Genomic DNA, 26,493 nt, shown 5'->3' on the forward strand with positions numbered 1-26,493 from the left:
TTCTCTGTACCTCAGAACCAGGAAGCCTTGTGCTGTATGTGCACTTAACAAGTCTCCATAACATAACAATTGCTGGCATAGGATAGCTATTTTTCAAATGTTCCACTTTCACGTTTCAAGCAACTAAAACTCAGATCATAATAAAGAATTCTGTTGCCCCAAGAGATGAAAACCACTGCATTGCATCAACACCATTATGGGGGGTTGGGTTCTTGGGATAACAGTGGAAACTGGGTCTAATAAAAATAACCTACCACTCATGGGAGTGTCTGGTAAAAATGTTACCCATCTTCACCTTGAAATTCCCAGATAAGTCCACATTTGAAAACTTGTACGCCCACCTGCCATGGTGAGGTCTGAACACTACTGTACGTTGCACCCTCAGATCAAAGACTGACTTGAAAATGACAATAAATGGTCTGCAGGACTACATGGGTGAGGTCAGGAAAGATGAGGTTGCTCTTTAATTAGAGAACTTTTTTCAGAGTTGCTGAATCATTTCTCTGTGGCCAGAAGATGTCTTCAGAACATCCAGACAGTACAGCAGCCTTCACGAGCATTATTCCTTCCTCTCACCTAGGATTCAAATTTTTTATACATAAACTCTCTTTAAACGTTAACCATTTTAGATGGCATCTATTCATCAATTTGTATACATCCTCACACTCACCCAAATCTGGCACCAAAGGATCATGGGATTTTCAGTATTGACCAGGTTATCGAACGTCTCCACGTTGTGCTGCACAAAGTAAACACATGATGGTGCACAGTGTAATGTGGAATCGGAATAATTCAATTACCCTCCCACCATGGAAGAGTATTTGTGGTATGTTTCAAAACTCTAAAGCCCCTTTTCAGTAATGCAAGTGCTGAGCTCTTCAAGACTGAAATCTACTCCTGCCATACTGACTTTCAGACCACCTACCTTATTCTGTAGCACCTTAGTAGAGGTCGACAAAACCATTTGTCCTTTGAACATGCTGGCGATATGAGCATCTCGCATCAATTCAGCATCCAATGTCTCTTACCCTGGCCCACCTGATGAACATTAGTGTCATTAGTGACAAAAAAACTTCCTCGAGCTTCTTCAGTCATTTTGCCCTTGCGACAGCCAAATGTTTGTTCATAACAAATGATTCATATCAGGGAGCAGTAACAAACCTCCAAAGGCCATATGCACATGGTATCACAAAGAACCTCATTGACATCACTGTTGACATCATGTATGATTTCACAAATATCAACAGATGACAGATGAATTAGATTATACTTAGTAGATGTCCTTCTAAGCATTATTTGGCGCATAAAGCCTTAATACAGCTACCTGTTTAGACCGGTCTTCTCGAAGGGTACATAAGGAATAAAGGTGGCCACCTGTCAGTAGGTGTCCTCATAAGGATTACATAGGCCTGGCAGGCTGCAGTTCTACTGATGGTCAGAAGAAGTCCTCATAGTCATTAAATGCAGAAGAAAGATTGACGATTTACAACAAGTCACGTTATCTCCTCATTGTAATAAACTGGAGAGGTAAGTCTGCAGTTCAACTAATATGACAACTTACGTCACCAAAAGGCTTTATTCGTGAGGTTGCAGATTGAATATAAAACTACACATTTTCAAATATGATGTCCTAAACTAAGCACACAATGAATGTTACTTGGTGTGTTAATGCACTGTTTGGGATGTGACACTACTCTGTTGAAATATGACATCACAGCTTCCAAATAAGATGCCATCACTTTGGTTTTCTGAGGTAGTTTTAGTGAAGGTGGCATTTCCCTATAATACGTTATTTAGGATACGCAGTAGCCCATTTGTCCAATTAGACGTTTGTGAGGACATCACATAGCTATTAGTGGATCTGCATACTTTGTATGGTATTGCAGCCATGTGTTTCAGAGAGAACCTCAGCCTTTCATATGAATTTTATATTGTCGGGCCCAGGTCTGAGGGCCATCAGGGGCTTCTGGGCTCCAATTGTGTTGGGTGGAGCTCTTTTTCACTGGTAGCCATCTTACTGTGGCTCTGAATACTATAAAGTAAATAATTGAAGATTAATAAAAATCGTTGCAAAAAGTATGATACAGGATTTAAAATGTGCTTGTTTTCAAAGACTGAGAGGCGCAATAAGCTCAATAAAATATAAAATCAATATTATGAGTAAAAGAAGCGAGTGAGAATAGTGCGTAGGTTGTGTTACTCCAGAACCACAAGGGGAAGTGTCTAAAATACAAAGGAGGGATAAATAAAAAAGAAGAAACTCTGCACACTGGACTCGGCACTAGCTTTTCCACACTGGACTCTTAGGGCAGCGGGGGGTACTAGTCACAGGCTGTTCAGGGAGGTAGTGTAGGGGAGGAAGAGCTCGGTACTCAACAGCCGACCAACAGACCCTATAAAGTATTGTCCAGCTCAGTGCTAGTCCTGTAAGTAAAACGCGATAGTTCAGTCCACACAGTGTTACTAAATACTACACATTTTTTTTTTAACCAAAAGTTTATTGATTTTCATTTTACTTCGCAGCATATATGTACATAAAATAGCATATCTGTGCATTGTACACTATATGACAGTCCAAACAACATATTCTAACAGTGCTCATGCTGCACATTACAAAAGTCCACCGTCTTTCGTTACAGGCATCGTTATTAACTTCTACTTACTCCATGATTTAACCTTTACTAAGCCAATCTGAGTATATTGTGGTAGCATACCAACTCGCCCATAACAGTACAGAAATGTGCACACTCTTATATTGCTGTCTCACCTGGACACAGCATACTTAAAAACCCCACAACTGTAGTTCACCCACCCCCCACCCTCTGATCCTGCATATGTACATTAAAAAACATTCTCTCCAGAATCGCTCGTTGGCACTAGCTCAAACATTTTCCGCATTTCCATCTCACTGATACAGATACCCAGGGTCAGGCCATTCTAATCTATAGGTGTAGTCGCCACCTTAGGTATTACTGAGATTAGTGTCTAAGGGTATGTCCAAAGATCTACATGCCACTAAATACTACACATAACAGAGGCGGTTCAGGGTTGTATATCCCCAGAGGATCTTCTGAATTGCAGGTCTTCCAATGGGGCCAGGTTCCTAACACCTTCTTTCTTCTGTGTGGCTCAGGAAGAGATTTGTGTAGAAACTCTTATTAGGCCCAAGTGCAGATCATGAGTGATTTCCCCAAAGATTAGCCAGCAGTATTTTTGCCCCTACTTCAAAGTTTATCGCTAGCTGAAACAGTCTTATTCTGCTCAAATTCAGCCACAAACGCAGTCCCGTCCCTCGCTTAGACCATTTATCAACTGGCAGTGTTCAGGAAGAACTAGTCAAAAAAACACACAAGTTTTGGATAGAATGAAGAACAAATCAAACATTCACCCCCACTCGAGCACTGGGTTAAATCTATTGTTCTTTTAGTCACCCTGCCAGCCCAGTTTAGACCCAGACATATGCAAATCAGTCTTGATCCTGCTCCTCATGAGTACAGTCCAGCCCGAACTGCCAAGGCAGGTTCTCCCTAGACCAGAAACAAGCATCTTGGGACTGTTTTCGGGCTATTACCCCCTCATCAGCCAGGCTAGTGTGAGTCCAGTGGCACAGTGAGCCCGGGACCCACGCCTGGGCATACCCGGCGCACTTAAGGCGACAAATGCAAAAAGAACAATTGATGTACAGAATGCTGAAACAATGTAAAACATTCACCCCCAGTACAGAGATCTGGGCCTAAATCCATCTTTTTTTTGCACACCATGCCATTCCAGTTTAGACACAGCCATTTGCAAATCAGTCTTGATCCCGCTCCCTATGGGTACGTGTTGCGCTGATTTGTGTCACTTCTGTGTTGAAAGGTCAGCGCAAAAGGTTAGTCCGTATACCCCCAGACTCCTCCCTTCTCTCACCGATTCTGCCCGTCACGTACACTGCTCCTCTTCCCCGTCTGTTTACTCGAGCATCCTGCTCTTTGTTGACATTCTGCCTCCATTACGCTTATCTGTCACCTCTCTGCTGTACTTTTCCCCTGTTCTCTCTTCCCAACCTCTTATCTTAGTACTTTCCTGTGTTTTACCCTCTTTATATTCACTTCACCTCCATACTCTGTGCTTCATTCACCCTTTTACTGGGTGAGTAGGTTGTCACCTGTCCGGTTTCCGACTGGCACCACCAGTATTCCAATGTCCCAGAAGCAAAATCACCTTAAGGCGGTATTTTTAACCCTTACCTGTACATAGTTCAAATGGCAGGTATACATAGAAAGTACTTTTAAATGAGTCCTAGAGCTGTGTTAACGATCACTGACTAATATTTAAAGTAAAAGGTAGAAAAGCCTTGTTACAGATAAGTACGGTTTAAAAAAATCCTTTTTAGTCCAGGCCTTTGCAGACTACTAAAAAATAACAAATGGCGGGTCTTATTCTCTTGGAAAGGTGGCAACCTTGTAAGGTGAGCAATGTGTTCACTGTGATACGACGCGCTTCTGTCTTTTAGTGTGAGCCTTGCAGGAGACCCTGCTTTTCATTCAGACAGGAGCAGGGCTCGCTTCACACCTAAGGGTGCTTCAACTGCCCATCTAATCACTGCTCTTATGCAGATGCCGCGATTAGATTACTGAAGCCCTTACAGCCCATGGCTGCGAGGACCAGGGAAGGTGTGGCTCAATGGAGAAGTGTGGCTCAATGGTTAGAGCGGCAGACCCTGATGCAGAGGTCTGGCCGGGGACCAGGGTTCAATTCCCGCCTCGGCGGCTCTTGGATTCAATTTCCCCGGACCTGGTAATTCTCGCCTCGATGCCTATTCTAATCATGGGTCTCACTGTGCAACTCTGGGCAATAGCTTGCTTAATCTCCACAACGGCCCCCACAGCGCTAGGATGCCTGGCTTCACCTTGGGGGTGCCCAGGAGTGGACATCTCACAGGAAAACCAGGAAGGGTTCCACAGCGGTATGAATACAGCGCTACGAGACCTCTGGGTAGAAGTGCGCTATATAAGTAAAAATACATTTACATTTACATTTACAAGGGGGCCACAGGCGTAGCCCTTGGCAGCTGCCCACATTGCCCATGCATAGCGTCGGCCCTGTTTTTGAGTGCCTCGCCATGCTGGTTAAGCTTCATCGCCAGACAACCGCTCTACATGCACACTGACAACACGGGCATGTGTTGTGCTGGAAAGTCACCTGAGAGTAATGCAAAGCAGCACCTATTGATGCTTTGCATTACTTTACGTCAAAGTGGTGTTCCATGGATGGTACATAGGCGTTCTCTTGCTACCACCCATGGTTGTAGATGCAGAACTATCTAGTCAACAGGGTTTTGAATAAAAAATAACACCCATTTGACATTGGCATTATCGAGGAGAAATGCTTGGCACTTGACTGGAGTGATAGTGAATGATAGAAATGGCCTTGTAGGGTCTTTCATTGAATTATCTTTATAATCAAGATCCGAAGAATTTACATGTGCAAACACAATTATATCTTAGGCTAAATAGGAGTTGAGCGACATGGTTCTCCTCCTGTGCTCAAATGGCAAGTGTCTTCTCAGATATTAGAGACATTTGACTTTAAAACTTTTTAACCGTAAATCTCTGGAATTGCTTTCGCCTCATTTTGGAAGTTACACACCAGTTCACCAACCTACTTACTCCATGTTGCTAAATTTCCTTTTTTTATAAGTGTAAACTGTACGGAGTGAACTATAGTAAGTCCCTCTTGTTTTGTTGCTTTAATATATTTTGTGTCTCTTTAGTCGCAGTCTCCCAGTGTAACTTTTGGCAGTTATTTTACCCCAGCCACACAATGTTGTCCCGTTCTAGCCATCTCTTGTGAATATCTTTAAGTTAGTTCAGCTCTTTGCATCTGTTAAAAATGGAGTTTGAGAGTAATTGTTGGATTTAGGCACTCGATGTACAGGTGTGGGCCAGCCTCTGGTGCTTCTACCTGACAATATATTAACCACCCCACCTGTGTATGATATTGTGCCGTCTCTTCTTACCCTAACACGTATCCATCCCTTTTGTTGACCCCCGCCCCATGCCTGCAGCAAACCAAATGGCTATCTTGAACTTCACTTGCTTAACCCCTTCGATGCGCATGACGGAGCGGTTCCGTCATGCGCATCGGTTGAGCAGTGCGGATGACGGAACTGCTCCGTCATGGCCCCGCCCGCGCACGAACCCTTCAGCACAGCGCGGTAATCCGCGCCGCGCTGAAGGGGTTAAAGGGAGGGCTGTGGAGTCACTTCAATTGCTGCTGTATAGCTCTGGGTTAATTTGTTGTGGAATTTTAATCATGCACTAATCTGGAAACAATTAGTAAACATCGGTTTTGGCGAAACCTATGCCTAGTTTTTTTAACCCAGTTTGATTAATGTAATGTATTTCCACTTAATACAGATTTAAATTTATGTACTTATTTTATTAGATATATTTTAGCGGTAGCCATACTAGGTAAGCAGCTTCTTGCAAACCTGCTTCAACAATGCCAGAAAATACATTTTACAGGAGCCTTGCATATTCCTATTCGGCCCCGGCCCCCCACAAATCCAAGAACCGGCCTTGCTCAGAAGAATATTTAATTTCAGTTTTTTAAATTTTTAAAAATAAATGTAGGCAGGGAGACTGATTAGCTTCCGTCTGTCTGGAGGTTGTGCGTGTTGCCAAGTCTAAGAGCGTAATCGCTCAGAACAGATCATTACTGCATCTCTAGTCTTTACAGTTCCGGGGCGCGCGCACCCGCACACGACAGCGCGAGACGCTGCCACTTGAATTGTTGAACTCTTGGTCTGAGGCCTAATCAGAGAGCGCTGCCAGTGTGCTGTTAAATGTAAACAGCAGACTACAATGAGCAGATTTTAATTTGCAACTGGTTGCCATTGGAAACACGTGATTTTAATTATCCCGGCAGTGCTATAAAGGGGCCGAAGTTCTCTCTTAGGCACAGAGAAAAGGCAAGAAATGTAATATAATTAGTTCTTCCTGTGTAGACACCCCAAAATAGAGCAGAGGGCTGAAATGAAAGGGCCCCCGTTTCCCTGGCTTGCAGAGTTATTCAGAACCATCTGTTAAAATGAGTGTATTAAACATAGAGATATAAAATTTTTATTGAAGGACCTCGTGTAGTCGTGACAGATGCTGCACACGAGCACAGAGGCATTGTTAATCAGTAGTGTCATGGAAACCATGTTAATTTTACCTTATTGTGGGTTAGGGGCCAGGGAACAACTGTGAATGCTTTGCATTGTGAACTCCTGGTTCTGATGCAGATGAAGACGCTATGTGCATTTTTAATATTAAAAAGAAAAGTGTAGAAATTGGGTGGCAAGACTTCCAAACATCACCATATTTCATGAAGTTGTAGGAGAAAGTCCTGCCCAGTAGGAAAATACTTTTTGAGTGAGGCTACACAAGTATAATGGGTTGATGCAGTATTCTCAAGGTATACCCTCAGACAATCCACAGGAGTAAATTATTGGAGACGAAATATTGATAGAAAGCTACAAATTACGCAGATGGCCATGAGTACTCTGGGGTTTGCTGAAATCACATGAGTAAATATCAACATTTTTAGATTTCGCCTGCACAGCGCAAATGAGAAATCTATTGTTTTTAATTTAAACTCAAAAGGGACTTGCATCCTGCCTCCTCTCTTTCCTGGCTTCTCATTGGTTCCTCTGCGTGCCACTTACCTTTCCTTCATTTCTATTTGCTGTAGTATATTTTCCTGCATTTTACCAATGCTTGTTTCTCATCTGCTTCTCTTATCAGTTTCCTGCGGCCGAAGTACTGTTAACATCCGCGTTGGTGGGACTATATTTTCATAAAGTTTTGCCTTTTACTATTGCAGCATATTTATATAACAATTTATCGCCCAGAGAGATTAACTGATTTGCATAGAATCACAGGATGTTCTGCAGCACCGCCGAGACTTGAACCGGGATCCCTAGCTCTCAAGTCAGCAGCTCTGGCCGCTGCCCCACATCCTCTCCACTTCTGTGTTATCTGTCAGGGAGCTCTTTCCTTCTCCCGGATGATAAAAACAGCTCTTTATCCATTACATCGGCAAAACCGATGCATTACTAATGCTTGTTTACTATGTTTTGTGTCTTTTGTTTTTTAGGGCATGAGTAGCAAATTGAGGCAATGTCAGACACTTGATCTGTTGCCCCACTTTGTAGAACGCTTCTGTCCATGCTAATAATTCTACGTTTCAATAAGATTATTTCAAGACTGCATTGAAGCTGGTTTATGGTTAGGATTGGGTTTATTGTTCGATTGGCCAGCTTCTATAAACCGGCATCATATTATTCTGTGGCTCCAGAATCCTTTCTTTCTTTCTCATTGGTGGACAAAACAAAAATGCTGTTACGTTTGCTTGAGATTTTTTAAAAATAGTAGCGTCTTATGCAAACCTGTGGTGAAGATGGGGTTGGTGTCACAACTTGGCAAAAGAGGAAAATTTTGAAAAAACAAAAGAGAGAGAAAAGCGTGTTGAGAGGGCTGGTCAAGAGATGAAATCTTAATTTAATGAACATCTAAATATCATTATCAAAAAGTGTTTATTTCCTTTTGAGTTCTGCAATGTGAGGCTTCAGAAATTCCTCATGAAATCCAAACAAAATACGAGGCATCTCCTGATGAAGACCCTTAAACCTAGTGATGCAGCTACCATCATAGTTAAAGGAGTGTCCACGAGGATGCCCATGAGTAATTTCAGCAGACAACGAGGAAGCCAGGTTGTCCTTTTTTAATAGTAGCAATGTTCTTGTACAAAGATAGACCCAAAGAAACAGTTTGATAAAAGTAAAGCCAAGTCATGTTGGTGGCTCCTTTGTACAGTAAAACCTCAGCAGAGAGAGGTTTTCTTAGGACCATCTTACTTGTCAGAGACGCTACGCACAAGAACAACGGCAAATGTGCTGTAACTGCATCGGCCAGCCATTCTAGACAACTTCGCTCAGTCAGAACACCTCAGCTCAGTCCGAGCTATCGTAGAAGGAACACATGATCCAGACTTTAGAAATTGGTTCCACTCACCCTAAATGTTTTGTTTTAATTACGTTCAATCACCAATTATTTTATAAACCAATGATTTCCATTATGACTAATGTACAACACAAGATGTTGGTGAGCTGTTTTGCATTTTTCCATATTAATTTAACCATGCTCAAACTTGATTTCTGCAGGAAGTATTGTGAGCGTTGGAGACCCCAAGAAGAAATATACAAGATTTGAAAAAATTGGTCAGGGGTAAGTACTAAAAGCTTAGACATTTTATTGTAGTTAGTTGATCATTTCTCTGCAGTTTTTCTTTTTACCTGTTTTTCAGAATGAGGTTAGTGATATAGATCAAGAAACATCTTACAGTAGAACTTTGGAAAACACCGAATAAGATTAAGTTACTTAAATTGATGAACCGAAAAGGATGTAATACTTGAGGCACACGTTTTTTCCATGGCAATGACGCTACTTTTCAAATGTGACCTGTCAGTGTAGCACGCTCATATAATATAGTGACGGTAAAAGTTGATGTTTCTTCCACCACATCCTCCCAACCCCTCTCCAAAAGAATTTGTAGTAGATTCTGAAGTGAAGGTTGTACTTGATGTAAAAGCACTATATTTACACCATGTGATCCATGTTAAAATGAATATCTTTAAGAGCATGGGTCTGAACACAGTAAAACCCCCCGCAAGCCATGAGCACTAAATCTACAATAGCACTGCCATACCTTTTATATTTAAAGCTTGATATACGAGTAATGCAGGTGTACATGTCTCACACCTGTATGTTATGAAATTTAATAGAACATTGAAATCGTGGGAGCTCCATTGAAGACCAGTAGCTCGGCGCTTATGTATGGTATACGCCCGGAGCTCCAACATTCCAATGTTTCTCTTAATGTTTCTCCCTTTTGAATTTAGAACATTCTATCCTTAGTGGGTGTAATCTTCTAATAGCCTTATAGCCCTTCTGCCTCGGGCTACACCGGTTCTTAAAGGCCTTCTCCCTCGTTATAGTCCCTTGCTTGTGGCTCGGGCCCGTAACTCTGGCTCAAGGCCTTTTACAACTGGTATATCACCTGCAGCTGGCTATAAGGCTATATTAGAATTGATATCATGATGTTTATTTTGTGCACCAAGTTAAAGGTTTAATGGTGTACATCAATATTGCAAACTCATTAAGTGTAATTACTAAGTAACTGTCCTGTAATATTGATAATGAAAATAGAAAATTTAATATATGTAATAGGGGTGAGATGCAGAATGGGTTTAGTGAGGTAATGCGCTGTTATAAAAATGCTGTATACAAAGGTCGTATGTTAATGCGGTCATGTCTTCAAAGTTGTTGGAGTGCGAGTCAAGTCGTTGCATTACCCAGATTAATTATATTATCATAATTACAGTTTATTAGATCGCATTGTCAGCACAGAGACCTGAAGGCTCATACATTTCTAGTATTTTCCGTTATTTGATTTTTTTCCCCAGTCGTGAGTTACTCTGTGCATGTTAAGGAGCTGTGTGTCCCATGCCCATCAAACACATCCTTGCATTTGATAGTACATTTTTTGGGTGTAGTTTCTGAATATGGAATATAAAGTGAGAAAAGCTATGAGGGTAAACCACTCCTGCATGAGAGTTGGATATTACATTTCACTCCAAGTGAAGGACGAGAAATCGACATTCAGCTCCATGTGTAATATCGACAAATTAAAAAAAAAACAGATATGAGTAAGTGAAAAATATATTGAACAAAACATTAAGACAGCTAGTTCTTTTTATTTAATTCTTTACGAGCATCATAAAAAAATGAGTCCAGAATATAAATTTGCATTTTAGCCTGGTTTTGGGGGCCGTAATGGTGGTTTAAGGTCCTCTTTTCGTGTTAGATACTGAGGCGTGCTATTAGAAGATTTTAGCCACTGAGTAAAAATGTGAGACAAAAGGAAAGATTAGCATAAAATATTGGAGTAGACTGTCAATAGAAGACATGATGGACCTTGAGCCACTTAATTGCCGCTTCACTGAAGCTCGCAACATTTCAGTGTTGTAATATTGCATCATAGCCCACTACTGAGGGGTATAATATTTGCTGCAAGTACTCTACCCAAGTGCGATTCAGGTGTGTAACAAGGGAGAGGGCCTTTAGCAGCTGTTATAGCCAGAGAGAGAATGACTATAATGCTAGTGGAACATTCCTCCCACTGAGGGTAGAATGTTCTAAAATAAACAAAAAGCATCTGTAAGACACGCATTGGAATGTCGGAGCAGGTCCACCCTTAAACCGCTTCCCTGCTTTCAGTGGAGCTCCCATGATCCCATTGTTCTTCAGTTAAGCAATATTATTCAAGGGAGAGGGCACTTGTAAGTAGTTATTGGCCCGGGTAGAGTCAAAGCTGAGATCCCTACTCCACCATGACCAATAGCTACCTACGAGTGTTCTGCCCGATGGATATTATTACTATGAATCAGTCCCTTTAGCTTTGTGATGAAATTCTCAAAATTGATTGATAGATGGTGTCTTTGTCATGTGATTTAGTTATGTGGAAACATACCTGTTGGATTTTTGGGCTAATTATACTCTGCCATGTTCGTCCTATGAAAATACATAGTTGTGAATGCCAGATTTTGAGAGTCACAAAAAGGAGCAAAAATTAGGATTTTAGTCACAATTTAAATCATTTGTTGGTGGTATTGTACTAATTTGAGGAACTGCAGTGAGTGCCAAGGTGCATTTACCCTTTAAACACTGCTGCCCCTGAGATTAGATGGACCATGTTTGAATGAAAATGGTTTCCTCAGTTGAGTCTGCAGTGTTCTACATTTTAATTGTGCTCAATTAAAGAATTAAGTTGTGTTTTAACTGTTTACTAGAATGATCGATGTACAGTTTCTGAGGCTTTTATATTTGAATTAGTTAGAAAGTGTCTCAATGCCGAAGAGGAAAAATCTTTAAAGTTAGTTAACATACCGTATGCCACATAATCACCCTAGATAGGGCACACTTACGGTTAGGCAGCAGGAAGATCAGGTATGGTAGTTAAATGTGCATTCTGGAATATGATTATGTAAATGTGAAAGAAATATTACAGGCTAAAGTATTTCAGGTTAGGCCATCCATCCATTTTCACCCCTTTTTCTATTAAGTCTGAACTTAACATGAACTGAACATTTAAGACAAATCAAGTTTATTTCATATGCTCTAGACATGCCCCAGATTAATCATGACTGAAGGGATTATGCAGTATTATCATTAAAATATTGACTATTGAGGTTGCAGCTGATAAATTCATGATCCTTAAACTGTAATTCAATAAACCTTACCAGATAATGACCTCCAATTCTTCATAGAAATTATTATCGCGAAACGGGGTCGCTTTGTTTGGCCTCAGTGCATTTCTTACATGAATGAAGCAAGGTGATTGATCTAATCCTGTGATATATTTGACCCTTAGTATGAGTTAGTTTGTTGACATGTTGGGCCATGTTGACTCTTTTGATAAAGGAGTGGAAGGTGCCCTTGGTTTCCATAGTGTTTGTGTCTCGTGGAAGGGTGAAGTCTCTTGCGGAGGGTGGGGTCTGTGTTAACTGGAGAAAGTGGGTGGGGATTCACAAATTACATCTCTGTTCTGACCATTGTCCATATATGAGGTGGGAATGTGAAGGAGAGTTCTGTTATAATGTTAGAGGGGAGTTAGAATGTACACTTGGCAGTTAGGGAGGGCCTGTCAAGGGAAGAGCATCAATGCCCTGTACTTAGAATAAAGATATACCGAGGCCATACTGACCGCGAGTCTTCACTTGAAAGCTGCTACAACCTGTTGAGGTCTATGAAATGTAAACCATTCAGTTGAGTAATACTGAGGCCTGTGGTAGAACTTTGAAAACGATCTAAAAAGCACACAATTCATAAAAAAGCAAGTGAGTTTTCTTACCGAATAACTGTTCAGTGAGTTAGTATTTCAGAGATCAAGCATTAGAAATGCAAAAGGTCTCATTTTTTTTTAGTTAGTTATTGGCATAGCTCTACAGTTACCAGACCGAAATTGCCACTTTGCAGGTGCCGAACAGAGCATTGCTCCGTGACACGGCCTGGAAGCCTAAAAGATGTTTATAGCCTACAAAATGAAAAGGCACATCAGGATGACCAGGAGGAACCGCGGACGTATTGGGATGGCCAACGCAAGCAAAGAATGAGTGAAATCGCCTGGGCGTGACCCAAGCACGTAATGGCGGGAGAATCGGACCCAATGCACCAATAAAAACCCCGTATTTCTAAATGACACAACAACGAACAAATGGCAATTCATAGGCATGCCAAAAGCTGATAGAGGAGATAACAACAGGTCTTGCAGACCGCGCATGTGATCTGCCTAGGCTCAACCTAATAAAAAGTGTGCATGGGGCCTGCCTCAGTTCAGCCTTCTGTGAGGTATAGAGAGGTTGTCCCAATTGTAATCTATGTTTCAAAAGGCAAGGGTGCATTTGATGTTAACCAGTAGATGTAAAGGGAGGAAATCCTTGAATTGTGCATAAAGCAGAAAAACTAAATTCTCTCATTGGGTAAAGAGGAGTCATGGGGGTTTCACTTATCTGTTGGACACCTAAGATTTGAGATATCGGGTAGAAGCCAAGAAGATGGGCAGCTGGGTTTGGAAAGGAAAGCAGGATTAGTACACCTCCCAGACTCTGCACTGGCGAGTAAAAGAGTCTGATAGATGATGTTACCTCTTCGTTGGGTCTAAAGGAGCATCCACCAGCCCTTTCGCCACAATACAGTCCACCTGCACCTCAAAGCGCATATAGAAATATATATATCAAAGACAATGACAATAATTACAGGTACCCCTGGGTACAATGGGACAAACCTGGGAGGTTATGGGGAGGGTACCTAATGCACCTTTCTCGCCTCAAGGCATTTTGGTGAACCAACTTTGAGGGCCATGGGAGATTGCACTAACCCCTCGACTTGTCCGCCATGTTGGGGGTTGTAGACAGTCTACCTGTATCATGGACAGCTTGCAAAATGAGGCCATCTGGTTCTGGCCCATAAGCACTGATGCGGCCCAATACCAGTGCGCCCGAGTATACTTAGATCAAATGGTAGAAGCATTTCTGCAAATAGTAGCAGTTCACTGGTGTAGGTATCCTGTAGGAAACCGCTCACTAAAGGAAGAGTTGCCCTCTTCTATGTTTTTGCAGCTTCTAATATGGCTTTCTTGCTCTCAAATGTGTGGTCTGTGTGGGTGTTCAGACCCATATAGGACATGATGCCTTCCTTTAAAAACCTCCAAGAGAAACTTCTCTCTTTTATTTGTGTACTTATGACACAATTAATTTCATTTGAGCAGTTACACGATTGTGCAAAATTATCGTGCTTGGATTGAACTTCTGTTGAAAAAAAAAAAGTCTTAATGACACTTTTTATTGGTGACACTAGATGACTGGTGCCAAGAGTCCCACCGGGTATCGTGAGCAGCATAAATTCATTTATTCATTCACTCGTTCATATACATCCCATTATTCCTGATTCTGCTTCTACTTGTAAACCCAAAGTTGAAGGTTAGGTGCTAATAGAAGCAGGCCCAATATTTCTAACCTCTTAGCGGCATCAACAGTGGATAATGTACCATGATTGACGGTCAAACTGTCCAATAAAACGACTTGACGTGGATTTACGTTTTACAGGTGTGAAAGTGATACCTCTGACTACAATCCAGCTATGACTTGGTGATGTGTATCTATTCCTCCCTCCTGGCGTTTCCCGCTCATTTTTCCTCCCGATATATTGCTGGGGCTGTTCCTCTTTCAAAGAATTATCATAGCTGGCACATATTTCTGATATTTCATTTGTTGTAGCAGCCGAGGACCATAATAGGCATGTTTGCTGTTCTGCATTTCAGTTCCATTTCAGTTGTGTGTTCATTTCTGGTGGAGCAGTTCTTTGCCAATTTAGATGAGCGCCTTGACACTTCTGATAAGTGCTTCATTAAAGTTTGTCCCCACAAATATAATGGCAATTTGACGTAGTTGTGATAAGGGTAATTTCCTTCTGCAATATGAGTTAGGTATGTATATATAACGCTGTTAGACTTTGGCATGAAATTCAATTTTAATAGTTTTATGATGTGGAAATAATTGTCCTTTGGAAGATTTTTATGGTTTTTATCAACTGAAAAGATAAAGTTTTTTATTGATTGAGTCAGGTATTTAATCACATTGTAGTGAACAAAAGGAACATTTTCAAAGATCACATCAAAGTTATAGGTTTTGATAGAATAGGTTGAGCTAGATTTTCATCAGTTGCGGCAGGATGGCTCAGCGAGTTAACATTCAACTGCTGACGCCTTCTAGTATGTGTAGGTCACAAATCAGAATCAAGAACAGTCCAACTCGGTTTACCATCATTCAGTTACATAAATAGGTTTAAAATAGGTATGGTGATGTAGCTAGGAATTGATAGTAGGGACTTACGTACTGTAAAAAACAAAGTATTAAAATTACCCACTACATTTGTGTCCAGAAATGATAGAGAAATCACTTTTTGTTTCTGGGACACACCTAAAAAGCTTGACATTAAAGTTATAATAGACAACAGCGGCTTTAACGCAACTCTCAGGTTGTTTCCCTTCATAGATGTGAGCCAGTCCTTTTAGGAACATATTTACAATAGGAAATGTTAAACTATAATTCCCACAAAATGACCAGCTGGTTATGTCCCTTAGGGCTTGAGACCACTAGGTTGAAAACCTCAGCATTTCTGGATCGGTCTTCCTAATACCCACATGTGTCCCCTTAAAAGTGTTTTTTAATTGAGGGGAATCTCAAAAGGGATATTAGAACATTGAGCTCTCCATTGAAAACAATGGAGTGCTCCGGGCTTCTAATGGGCAGTAGAAGCCCAGAGCTCCAACATTCCAATGTTTGTTCGCAGCTGTTGTTGTGAACAAAGGCCTCACAAAGCCTGGGGGGGATTTCATCCCCCTCGGGCTCCGTGAGGCCTTTGTATTACAAATTAGAACATTCTGTGCTCCAGGGGCGGAATGTTCTAATAGCCTTAGAGCCCTCCGTAACTGGCCCTACCGGCCATTAAAGAACTGCTACCTTGTTAAAGGCCCTCACCTTGTATTAGTAGCTGAGCCAGCGTGTATTGCAGCTCCATTCAGCATGTCTGTGGTGTCCACTTACTCATCCTACCTTCCGTCCAGTGGCTTCAGAGGTCACTTGGCAGCAATGCAGATAATACCTAAATATATGCAAAAGGCCACAAAGCCAAATGCCGTTTCAACTCAACATTGATTATGATTGGTTGTGAAGAGATTTATAGTGCGCACAGCTACTCAAGAGTGTCCCGGCACTAGATCATGGGATGTAGGATTTGGGGATTAGCATTATAGACTGTTCTGGCATGGACCTTCTTGCTTTTTTCACTTTTCGTCTGCTGTTCCACATGCAGGAGCTCAGGTTTCTGCGACTCTCAAACTGTTAGTTCCTACCAAGTCCAAGAAAGAAGAATAAGTAATTCAGGTCTGGCTGGTACGCCTATAATAAAGGAATGTGAGTTGATGCTATGCAGCAACCGTAATGAGGGGGTACCCAGCACTTGACAGCAGGGGCAACAAGGTTAGGATATTAGGTATTAATCAGAAACCTACAGGCAAAGGTGGGTAAATTGGGCTATAGCTTCAGCAACACTAAAGTAAAGGTCATGGGATAATAGCTTTTTTGTTTTTTTCCACGCTCCTAGCAAGTAAGGTGCTTCCAGCTAAGTTCACCCCATACATCTCATCACAAAGTCTTTTTTCCATTTTGTCTCCTCTGGGTGCTAATAGATTCCCGAGGCCAAGAGATCCCTTTGAACACAAACATTTATTGTCGCTTCTTCTCCAGGTAGCAATATCTGTAGTGTGGGCGTTCATTTTTTGTCCTGTGTTCAAAGTGCATCCGACCACTACCATTCCCAGAAGGTCTCTACTCTTTCTCCATGTGCCCTCCCCGTCCATGATTGGAGTTGAATCCCTCTGCTCGTCCTCTGCCTCGCATTCAGTTCCTGCTGGGCTTTTGGGTTAGACACACAGGGCCTTATAACTAAGAAATGTATTTGAGTTCAACTCTTGTGTGTTCTGACTGCTTCAAAAATAGCCTGCAACCTCGTGGTGCACGATGAGGGAGTTGTCAATTTGCAATGGGAACATTTGAGGGTGTTGAGATTGATGACTTTCATTGTTACCAAGATTGATACCTTCAGAGCTTTAATGAGCAAAGACAGTTTTTAGTTCATTAGGACAGATGTGACTAGACTGGGCCAAGAAGCTAGGTGCAAGAATCATGGAGGAAGGTTTATCAGATTTGTGGGTGAGCAACTTTGGAACTTGTGGTCTTCGATCTATCCTGACTGCGTTAAAAAAAAGAAATCTGAAAACAAGAATGTTCATACAGGCCTACCCATCCTCTTTTAATGTCTTGAGGTTCCCTCCTCCTTGAAGGACATGGCCCGACCAGTGAAGGCACCTACGCGGAAGACCACATCTGAGCAACCAGTGGATCACCTCACCCTTCCCTACAATAAGAGACGTCCTCTTTTGGGAGGTAGAATTAGAGTCTTTCATGAAGTAACTCACTAAGCTACAATGGCACTTCTAAGTGCCTACTGTCACAAGACCGTGCTTTGAAAACATTTAAATGCATAAATAAGTACATCCTTGCCCCTGTTTCCTCCCGACCCACCCCCTTTAGCCTCCCCTCGTCAAAAGTACTGTGATATTTACAAATGGGTGTTTTCATTTTAAAACTCTGTTTTGACTGGTATTTCCTGCTTTCAAGAACTGTAGCTTAAGTGGTGATGAATAAATCATCATCTACTAATAAGAGTGTGGATATCTTTAAAAATCGCGGAAAAGCGCGTCAAGTCTGTGTACCAAAAAGCACAAATATCCGTGTTATGAGCCACGGGCTATGCCCATGCCCATCTAGAATAAACATTTAGTGGCTGGATGGTGGGCTGGGCAACATGACGGGATTAAGAAAGAGATTGTGCGGTGGGCGTGTCTTTCTCTGTGGCTCCAAACATTTCTTTGCTCGGATGAGCGGCTGCTCTTCCTGCACTCAGTGCTTGAGAGGTCAAGGGTCAGAAACATTGGTTTTGGGTCTTTAAAGCTTCCAAACTACAGAAATTCTATTTCATGAGGTCTGAAACTACATGTCATTACCCGTGTCCTAGGTCATTTTGTTTTTTTACTGGGAGCCAGCCATGTAGAATGGTTGGTTACTTTTTGCAGGAGTAAATTATTTATTTTGTATGTCATACATTTGAATATGGACCTTTAAAATGCGCCCGCTCACGTCTCATTGTTGCAACAGTAACTTTGAATATGCATTAAATAATGCTCTATGATTCAAATACATATTTCTCAGGCTTTCTGAGCAGATGGCAGCTCCTGAACCTGTGGTTCTTACTAGGCTCCAGGGATTGCAGTGTAGGTATTTAGTGGTGGTTGTGTACTTCAGAGATCTGGACCTGTGGGTGAGTAGTTGTTGACTTAGGGAGTTTGGTACAATAGCCAGGGTATCAGAGTGGACAGCTAATGGTCCTTCGTGGAGCTCATAGGACCTTGAACCAACCAGTAATGTTGGGACGCCACCGCCCATGTAAACTAATCAACACTGAAGCCACAATGTAAACCTCGAACAAAAACAACCCTTCAGGGGAAGCCATGCAGGACGAGGCAGTGCTGTGTAGCTCAGGTGGACTGAAAACAATGGGCAAAGAGGATTTGTTAATTTGTATCCAGAGCTCCGGTATTGGCAAGAGAGTCTCATGGGGCCACACACAGCCTCTGGGACACTGATGTTTTTAGGTTTCACCTGAGGCATGTGCACCTAGGCTGTCGTCAAAATCTATAATTAACACACAACCCACCCGTTGCATCTCGTTGGTTGTCTTCCACATCACTCTCATGTCCTTGCTTCTGATTAGTCAGGGCCTCCTGCTCCTTCCTGCTTCCTTCTGTGGCTTCAGTGCTATATCCTCTGTGGAGCATGGACCCAGAACAGCTTCTTGTTTGCAACCAGTGTCCTTACACTGGTCACAGGCTCCTGCAACTGGTTTTTTTTTTTTTGTTTTTGATTTGTTTCTCATAAGAAAATGCACCCTTACTCCTTTCCTTTGTGTTCGGTGTTGTCTTACTAGGCTGACATAAGATGCGGTGGGACCTAAGGTCGAAGAAATAATTACTTCCATGCTCCTCTGTCACTATGAACTTATTTCGGATGTATTGTGAGATGTATTTCGAAACTTATTAGTCAGTGTCACGTAGACGGTCCTCTTAAAACTGTTTTATATCGAGGTAGAAAGCCCTTTGTAGGTGCTTAAGTCACTCATAAGCAAGAGCATGTAGTAAGGGTAGTACCTCGACGCAGTGAAGGTTGCCAAAGAGAAGTACAGGTATTTTATTTGTTGATTGGGGTGTTCCTGTTCAGGTCAGGCAACGATTGGCCAGGTGGAACATTGCTTCTTGATGGTAAATAGCGGCCATGTTTAGGTCAGGCAGTCTACAGGTTGCACTATCAGCACTCCATGTTGATAGTCACAGCAAAGTTGTTGCCTGTCCCTAAGCTAGCCACCCCTCATGACTCATTCGCCGTTCATTCACAGTCCCCAGAGTATATGATGTTCTGTGCTCACACGGCTGCCGCATGATGTAGGCATTGTCATCACACACACTGAGGTAAAGGGAAAACTAGCACTGGCAAAGACCATAGGTTTCGCCTATGCAAGAGCTTTTGGCTTTGTCGATGTTTTTTAAGATATGTTACATAGCAGCGAGAGCTGCCATGCCACATGGTGTAAGAAACAAAATGACTGACGCAGTCAGCGCTGGCTGCATCATAATGTATTTTTTCCATTGACTTGAGTCATGTTGCTCGGCTGTCTCACTGCTGTGCAGTGTCCGAAAAATATTGACAAAGCCAATAGATCTTGTAGAGGCGAAACAGGCGCCCTCTGGAAAGGTTGGGGCCCCCTGAAAGGTTGGGGCCCCACATTGCAGGGGCTTGTGACGCCCCTGGCTCCCCAACACTGGAGGGGAACCTCAACCACCATGGAGTGCCAGTGCTTCTTCGCGTCTACTCTGAAGGCCCAGCAGTGTTTTTCTGGTCAAGCCAAGACCAGTTAATCCTCGAGCACCTCCAAGACCCTCTCAGCCTGCCTTGTTTTCCTCTCGTTCTCTTCCTCTGCCCCCGCACCAGCCAACGCTGAGCCGTGCCCCCCTGTCCCAGGTGACCAGCTCTGCAGTGAGCCGCTCCTGTGCTATTTAAGAGCCAGGCTCCTGCCAGCCTGCGATGCAGGGACGCTGGCTCGTCCCTGGAGATGGGGCAGAGCAGCTGACGTCATGCAGCTGACTTGCAGCTCTTAGAGGAATGAGCTGGCAACCAGAGAGTGCTGGTGGAGCAGAGGATAGCTAACGAGACACAGAGATGACAGTCAGAAGGGGAGGGGGGGGGCATGATGAGAAGGGGGGGGGCTTGATGGGAAGGGACAGACACTTCCATCAGAGAGTACACAATACATGCAGGGGTTTAGATGCACCTGGTGGAGCTACAAGTGAAGTCACAATGCGGAGAGAGTGACAGTAACATGTTGGAGCAAATTAATGACTGCAGCGAATAAAGAGGTTAATAGGGAACAAGTGTCAGATGACCGAGAAATGTCAGGATCAGAGAGGGATGTTCTAGGTAGAGAAATCAACATAGCGGGGAAGGAGATAATCGCGCAAAAGGCAGTTAGATCACACCAAACGCAATGCATGATGATTGACATGTAGATAGATGTGGGAGGTGTGATACACAAAGCAGATACAAGACAAGCAGATAGATGGTGAAGGGGGCGGGATGCACCCAGGAAGTAATGTAAGACATGCAATTAGATGGTGAAGGAGCTGTGATGCACACAGGAAATAATGTAAGACATGCAGTTAGATGGTGAAGGAGTTGTGATGAACACAGGAAATAATGTAAGACATGCAGTTAGATAGTGAAGGTGATGTGATGCACCCAGGAAGTAATGTAAGACATGCAATTAGATGGTGAAGGAGCTGTGATGCACACAGGAAATAATGTAAGACATGCAGTTAAATAGTGAAGGTGATGTGATGCACCCAGGAAGTATTGTAAGACATGCAGGTAGATGATGAAGGGAGTGTGCTGCACACAGGAAGTAATGTAAGGCATGTATATAGATGGTGGGGGTGATGTGATACACACAGTATGTAATGAAAGAAAGACATGCACTCAGCAGTGTGAGGTGTGATGCACGCAGAAGCTAATAAAAGACATGCACACATATGGAGTTGTGATGCACACAGAATGCAATAAAGGACATGCACATAGATTTGACAGGTGTGATGCACAAGACAGGTAAAGACATCCCAATAAATGCTGGAGGGGTGCAATGTACACTGGAGGCAGTGAAAGACATGCAAAAAGATAGGTGATTGGGGGTGGCGATAAACACAAGTTATGAAGGACAGCCAAATAGACGGGGGGCAACGCACATGAGGTAAGGAAAGGCATGCAGGTAGACGGTAGAGAAGGGTGATGCACACAAGGTAAGGAAAGACATGCAGATGGTGGAGGAGAGATGCACAGAGATGGTGGAGAAGAGATGCACAGAGAGGTAATAAAAGACTTGCAGATATATGGTGGAAGGGAGATGCACAGAGAGGTAATGAGACTTTTAGATATATGGTGGAGGGGTGGGAATTTGGGATGCACACAGGACACAGTGAAAGAGATGCAGAAAAATTGTGAAATTGAGGTGATGCGCAAAAAAGGTAGTGAAAGATGTAGTGTAAGACTTCCATATAGATGGTGGAATGGGGGTGGTGCACGCAGAAGTTAAGGAAAGTCTTGGAGGTAGATGGTTGAAAAGAAATGAAATGAAATACCAGCATTTGTAAAGTGCACAGCTACCTCCGGAGAGGTGTCCTAGCACTGGGGGGCCGTCTGGAAGATTAAGCGAGCTATTGCCTAGAGTCACATGGTGCTGGGCTAACCTGGCGCTGGGGATCGAACCGTGAACCCCATGGTCCGGAGTCAGGCACCCTGGCCGCTGCGCCACAGCTCTTCGACAGGTGGTGGGGAGTGGGGGGGGGGGTGCACCCATTTAATGGAAAGTTAGATATCTTGTCCAGTAAAAACTTACTTGAGTAAAGCCGGGAGTGAGGGATGCATGCATGAGCTAATAATCAACACATGCAGCTAGCGTGCATTAAGGGACTCACTGGAATGGCGAGAGGAAGGCAGGAGGGCATTGTGACGGTCGTGTGTAGATCCTGCAAGGAGCAGGATTACCTGGAGGAGGATCGAAAATGAAAGTGGCAATAGCATGCATGACTGAGAACTAAATGTTAAAACATGCCGGAGCTGTGAGAGGCATGGGTAGGGGTCACGTAGTAGGTAGTCCTTTATGTGCTATTAAGAATCTGCATGGGGTGTCAAGAGATGTATTCAAGGGAAAAAATATACATGTGCTTTGGGGTGAGATGGCTGTGCAGGAGAGATCCTTGAGACCAATGTTGGAGGCAATGGAAGATGCACGGAATGGACAGTACCTCATTGAGGGAGTGAGTAACCCTTGCAGGAATGGCAATTAGTTGGGTAGGAGGGGTTTATAAAAATGGCAGGGCTGTCCGAAGGCAGGGTCAAGGGGATCGCATTCCTAGTTCATTGTGCTTTTTCAGGGGCCCGTCCTCGCACTTCAAATTCTGCTGTGCTAACCCCCGCCCCCTGCTGTGTGAGCAACTCAGGGGCCCTCCCACTGTTATTTCCTTCCCATCAATTATGTACACCAAGACCTTTTTGTGGTGTTAGAACAGCTGCAGTTTATTCACTTCATAGATTGGTACACGCTTGTTGTGATGGCATTGTTCATCAATATGCTAATTTCTGGCTTATCTTGGACTACAATATAAGGCATTTTTGTAACAGGTTTTACAGTGTATATCCTATAATTTATTGCATATTAATAACCATAACTTCCAACTGTCGTGACAGCTCTGCTTCTATCACTTAACTTGGTACAGCGGGTAGCAGTTTCGAGGCTTCAACTTGCTACCGAATATCTGGCGTTCGTGGCCTCATGGCCATGCCTGGGCTGCAAGTGCTGTGTCCGCCCAACACTGGCCATTCCTTAACCTTTTGTCTGCCCTCAAGTATCCCAGCCATTAGGCATCCCATGAGCTCGTTCAGGCAATTGCCCTTTTACGTCCTTATGTGAAGATTCTTTCTTGTTAGACCTCGTGACTCCCTACTCCGTTATCACACTGAGGCTGCGACGCCCGCCTTCTCTGGTGTGGGTGGGCAGTATCAATTTCCTGTGGTGAAAAAGCTGGGGATTTCTTGTCCTGGTCGCCTTTTAGGCACCAAGCCGTGCTGCTTGGCGTGCAAACAATTCGGCCGGAGAGGATTTCAAGTTGTATAATTTCCATGCGATCTTTCCAAGGTGAAAACTAGACATCGGGGGATTTGCCCTCTGCCCCTTCAACTAAGGACTTTCGGAAGGGAGCGCATACTTATTATTTTTTCATTTGAAAAATTGTCTTCAACATAACATACTCTCGTCCTCCGTGCCGTTCCTATGGCCCGATTGAAGTAAAACTATCGGCTTTTAGTGGAGGTTTCCTTTGTGCCCCAGTCCTGATGAGGCCCAGATGAAACGGGCTGAAACGCGTCGACCTTACAGAGTAGAGAAGCCCTTACAAATTTGATTTGAATTAAAAGGAATTATACAGCATCACTTAATATAGAAAGGGGCACAGATATATAAATTCCCCTGGTTGGTGCTGGCTCAAGGGCTATCCTTCGAATCCAGGTTGCGAACCATATTTGTTGAAAAAAAAATTGTCTTTCGCAGCCCCATAAGAAATCAGGGTAACAAGGATTTTTGTATAAGAACATGTGTGATGGTTTATGTATTTTGAATTCATATGTATATATTTCATGTATCACTCTATTCAATGTATGTGTAGATACTCCATGTGTTACTGCATCTAGACAAATATAAACATAGAAACAAACATTTGGATCACGTACTGGTGTGTGTGTTTTCTCAATAAGATACATTTTCAAGGATATTAATTTCCACATGAGGGATTAATTCAAGTTTCCTTCAGATACTTAAATTGTTTGCTGATCTATTCCGCCGCATCAATTTTCGTTTTGTTGGCAATTAAAGTGACACACTTCAGAGTGAAGAGATGTGGGTTTAAAAACAAAGCACGGTTTGGTTTCTGCTACTACTAATTCCATTTTGTAAAATTTCTCAGAGAAATGCAGTATGTGGGCACCTAACAGGTGCTGCCGATGGACATATTTCCATGTTGTTATTCAGTGACTGTGGACGTATTCTCATGTTGAAAGTCAATGACTATTGACGTATTCCCATGTTGGAGGTCAATGACTATGGTCGTATTTCCATGTTGTAAGTCAATGACTATGGACGTATTCCCATGTTGCAAGTTGATGACTATGGACCTTTTCCCATGTCGTAGGTCAATGACTATGGATGTATTTCCATGATGTACGTCAATGACCTTGCACGTATTCCCATGTTGTAAGTCAATAACTATATCGTTCCTGTTTGTTGCGTGGCCAGCAATGAAGAAGTAAAAGAACAAGGCAATGATTACACACACAGAAAACTTTGAGTTTGGACTTTTTTCAGACCTTAAGACTAGCATGTGTTATATACATTTTTGGGTGCTGCTGTTCAGCATTCAAATAATGAGGAGAGGAATTTTGTTTTTTTATTAGTGATGTGGAACATTCATTTATGTTATCATGAACTACCAAATGGACTTCAATGTAAAGATATGTGACAATGACGATGCAATAGATCACAAGAAGAAGCCAGATTAGAACTGAGGACTCTGTTTCCATGCAGCTATTCTGAAATGTATAGATTTGGTGGCCATTTTGTCGCTTTTGTTCCACGGATATGGACTCACATAGAGGCTGCCATGTCCTGTGTATTCTCACGTACCTTAACATATACACCACTTATAGAATACACTTTTAGACTTTTTAGTTACAAAGCGTGCACTGGGTCTGATATAAGATTTGGGAGGACAGATTAATGAGCATTAGGCCATCTGAGTAGTTTACTGAGTCGCTCCCCTGGCGGACATCCCATCCCCCAAATCCAGAGTTATCCGACAGCTCCACTGACAACTCTTAACATTAGCAGGGACCCCGTCATTCCAGTTCCTGTCAATGCTGTATAGCTTTGAGAGAAGGCTCTGTCAATCAAGACTGCCATTTTTCAAATTGTTACAAGGGTTTTCATTTTTCAGACACAAACTCCCAAAGCATTCGGGTTTTTCGGGGGGAAAATTAAAAAAGTAAAAGCCCCAACAACCTGGGAGTTTTCTCTGTTGGTGTGGCTGGGGTGTGTCATTAATATATATATATATATATATATATATATATATATATATATATATATATATATATATATATATATATATATATATATATATATATATATATATATATATATATATATATATATATATATATATATATATATATATATATATATATATATATATATATATATATATATATATATATATATATATATATATATATATATATATATATATATATATATATTCTTTCTTCTGTGCCTCAGTGAAAGACTGCTAAAAAAAACATCTGGTCACCCAGTCTAAATTGGGCCAGTCGGATTGCTAACCTCGGATGGCCCTTGTTCCGTTGGCCCTCGGAGGAGAATGGCTGCGACGGAGTAGAATAGGCCCCTTCGTCGACATAATTAACTACTTGAGTGCCCCACCCTTTCCACGCCCTGTGCCGGGCGTTTCATTAGCGGGCGGGGCTCATGACGAGATAGTCTCGTCATGGGCACAGCGCAACCGCGGCCCATGACGAGACCATCTCGTCATGGGCACTCAAGGGGTTAAGGTCCTCCTACCTCTAGACTCGATGGGCGGACTTTGAGTTTGCCGCAGAGTACCCTCTCTGCCAAACTCTAAATCGGCCCCAGAATGTATTTTGTTGAAGCTGTAAAACACCACATCAAAACTACAAACACCGAATTGCCTACTTGACACCGGACGTTATTATAGAAGGTAAAACTGTCCTCGTTGAGATATTTTTGAGCTATTGAAGATCGGCTATGACACCCTCAGTGCACACGCGGCAGGTGAAAACTCTATTTTAGAATACGTTCACATGGGACAGCCATCTAGGGCAATAAGCTTTGGTAAAGCCAGTAAGATTCAGAGGTGAGGCCTATTGGCTGTGCCACTGCTTGTTTTTAATAGGCTTGGTCTGTGCGAGGGCAGTACATAAGTATGTAATGAGAGGGATATTCACAGAAGGACCTTAGATACAGGCGAAGCTGGTTAAGAAAAAGACAAATACACAAATTAAATCTGGCTTTTTTTACACAAAAAGGGAGTCCGGGTCCT

The 26,493-nt window shown here is 42.6% G+C and overlaps 1 protein-coding gene across 3 annotated transcripts in view; it reads left to right on the forward strand.

The window, feature by feature from the left end:
• Positions 1-26,493, forward strand: part of PAK3 (p21 (RAC1) activated kinase 3) — a 347,852-nt gene that overhangs the window by 246,469 nt on the left and 74,890 nt on the right. For all 3 annotated transcript variants that reach the window (XM_085608185.1, XM_085608186.1, XM_085608184.1), the window contains one exon: positions 9,191-9,254. In XM_085608185.1, the coding sequence (XP_085464311.1) occupies positions 9,191-9,254 (64 nt within the window). The remainder of the gene's footprint in view (positions 1-9,190; positions 9,255-26,493) is intronic.

This window comes from Triturus cristatus, chromosome 5_2 (genome assembly GCF_964204655.1).
Source record: "Triturus cristatus chromosome 5_2, aTriCri1.1, whole genome shotgun sequence".
Classification (NCBI taxonomy): Eukaryota; Metazoa; Chordata; class Amphibia; order Caudata; family Salamandridae; genus Triturus; species Triturus cristatus.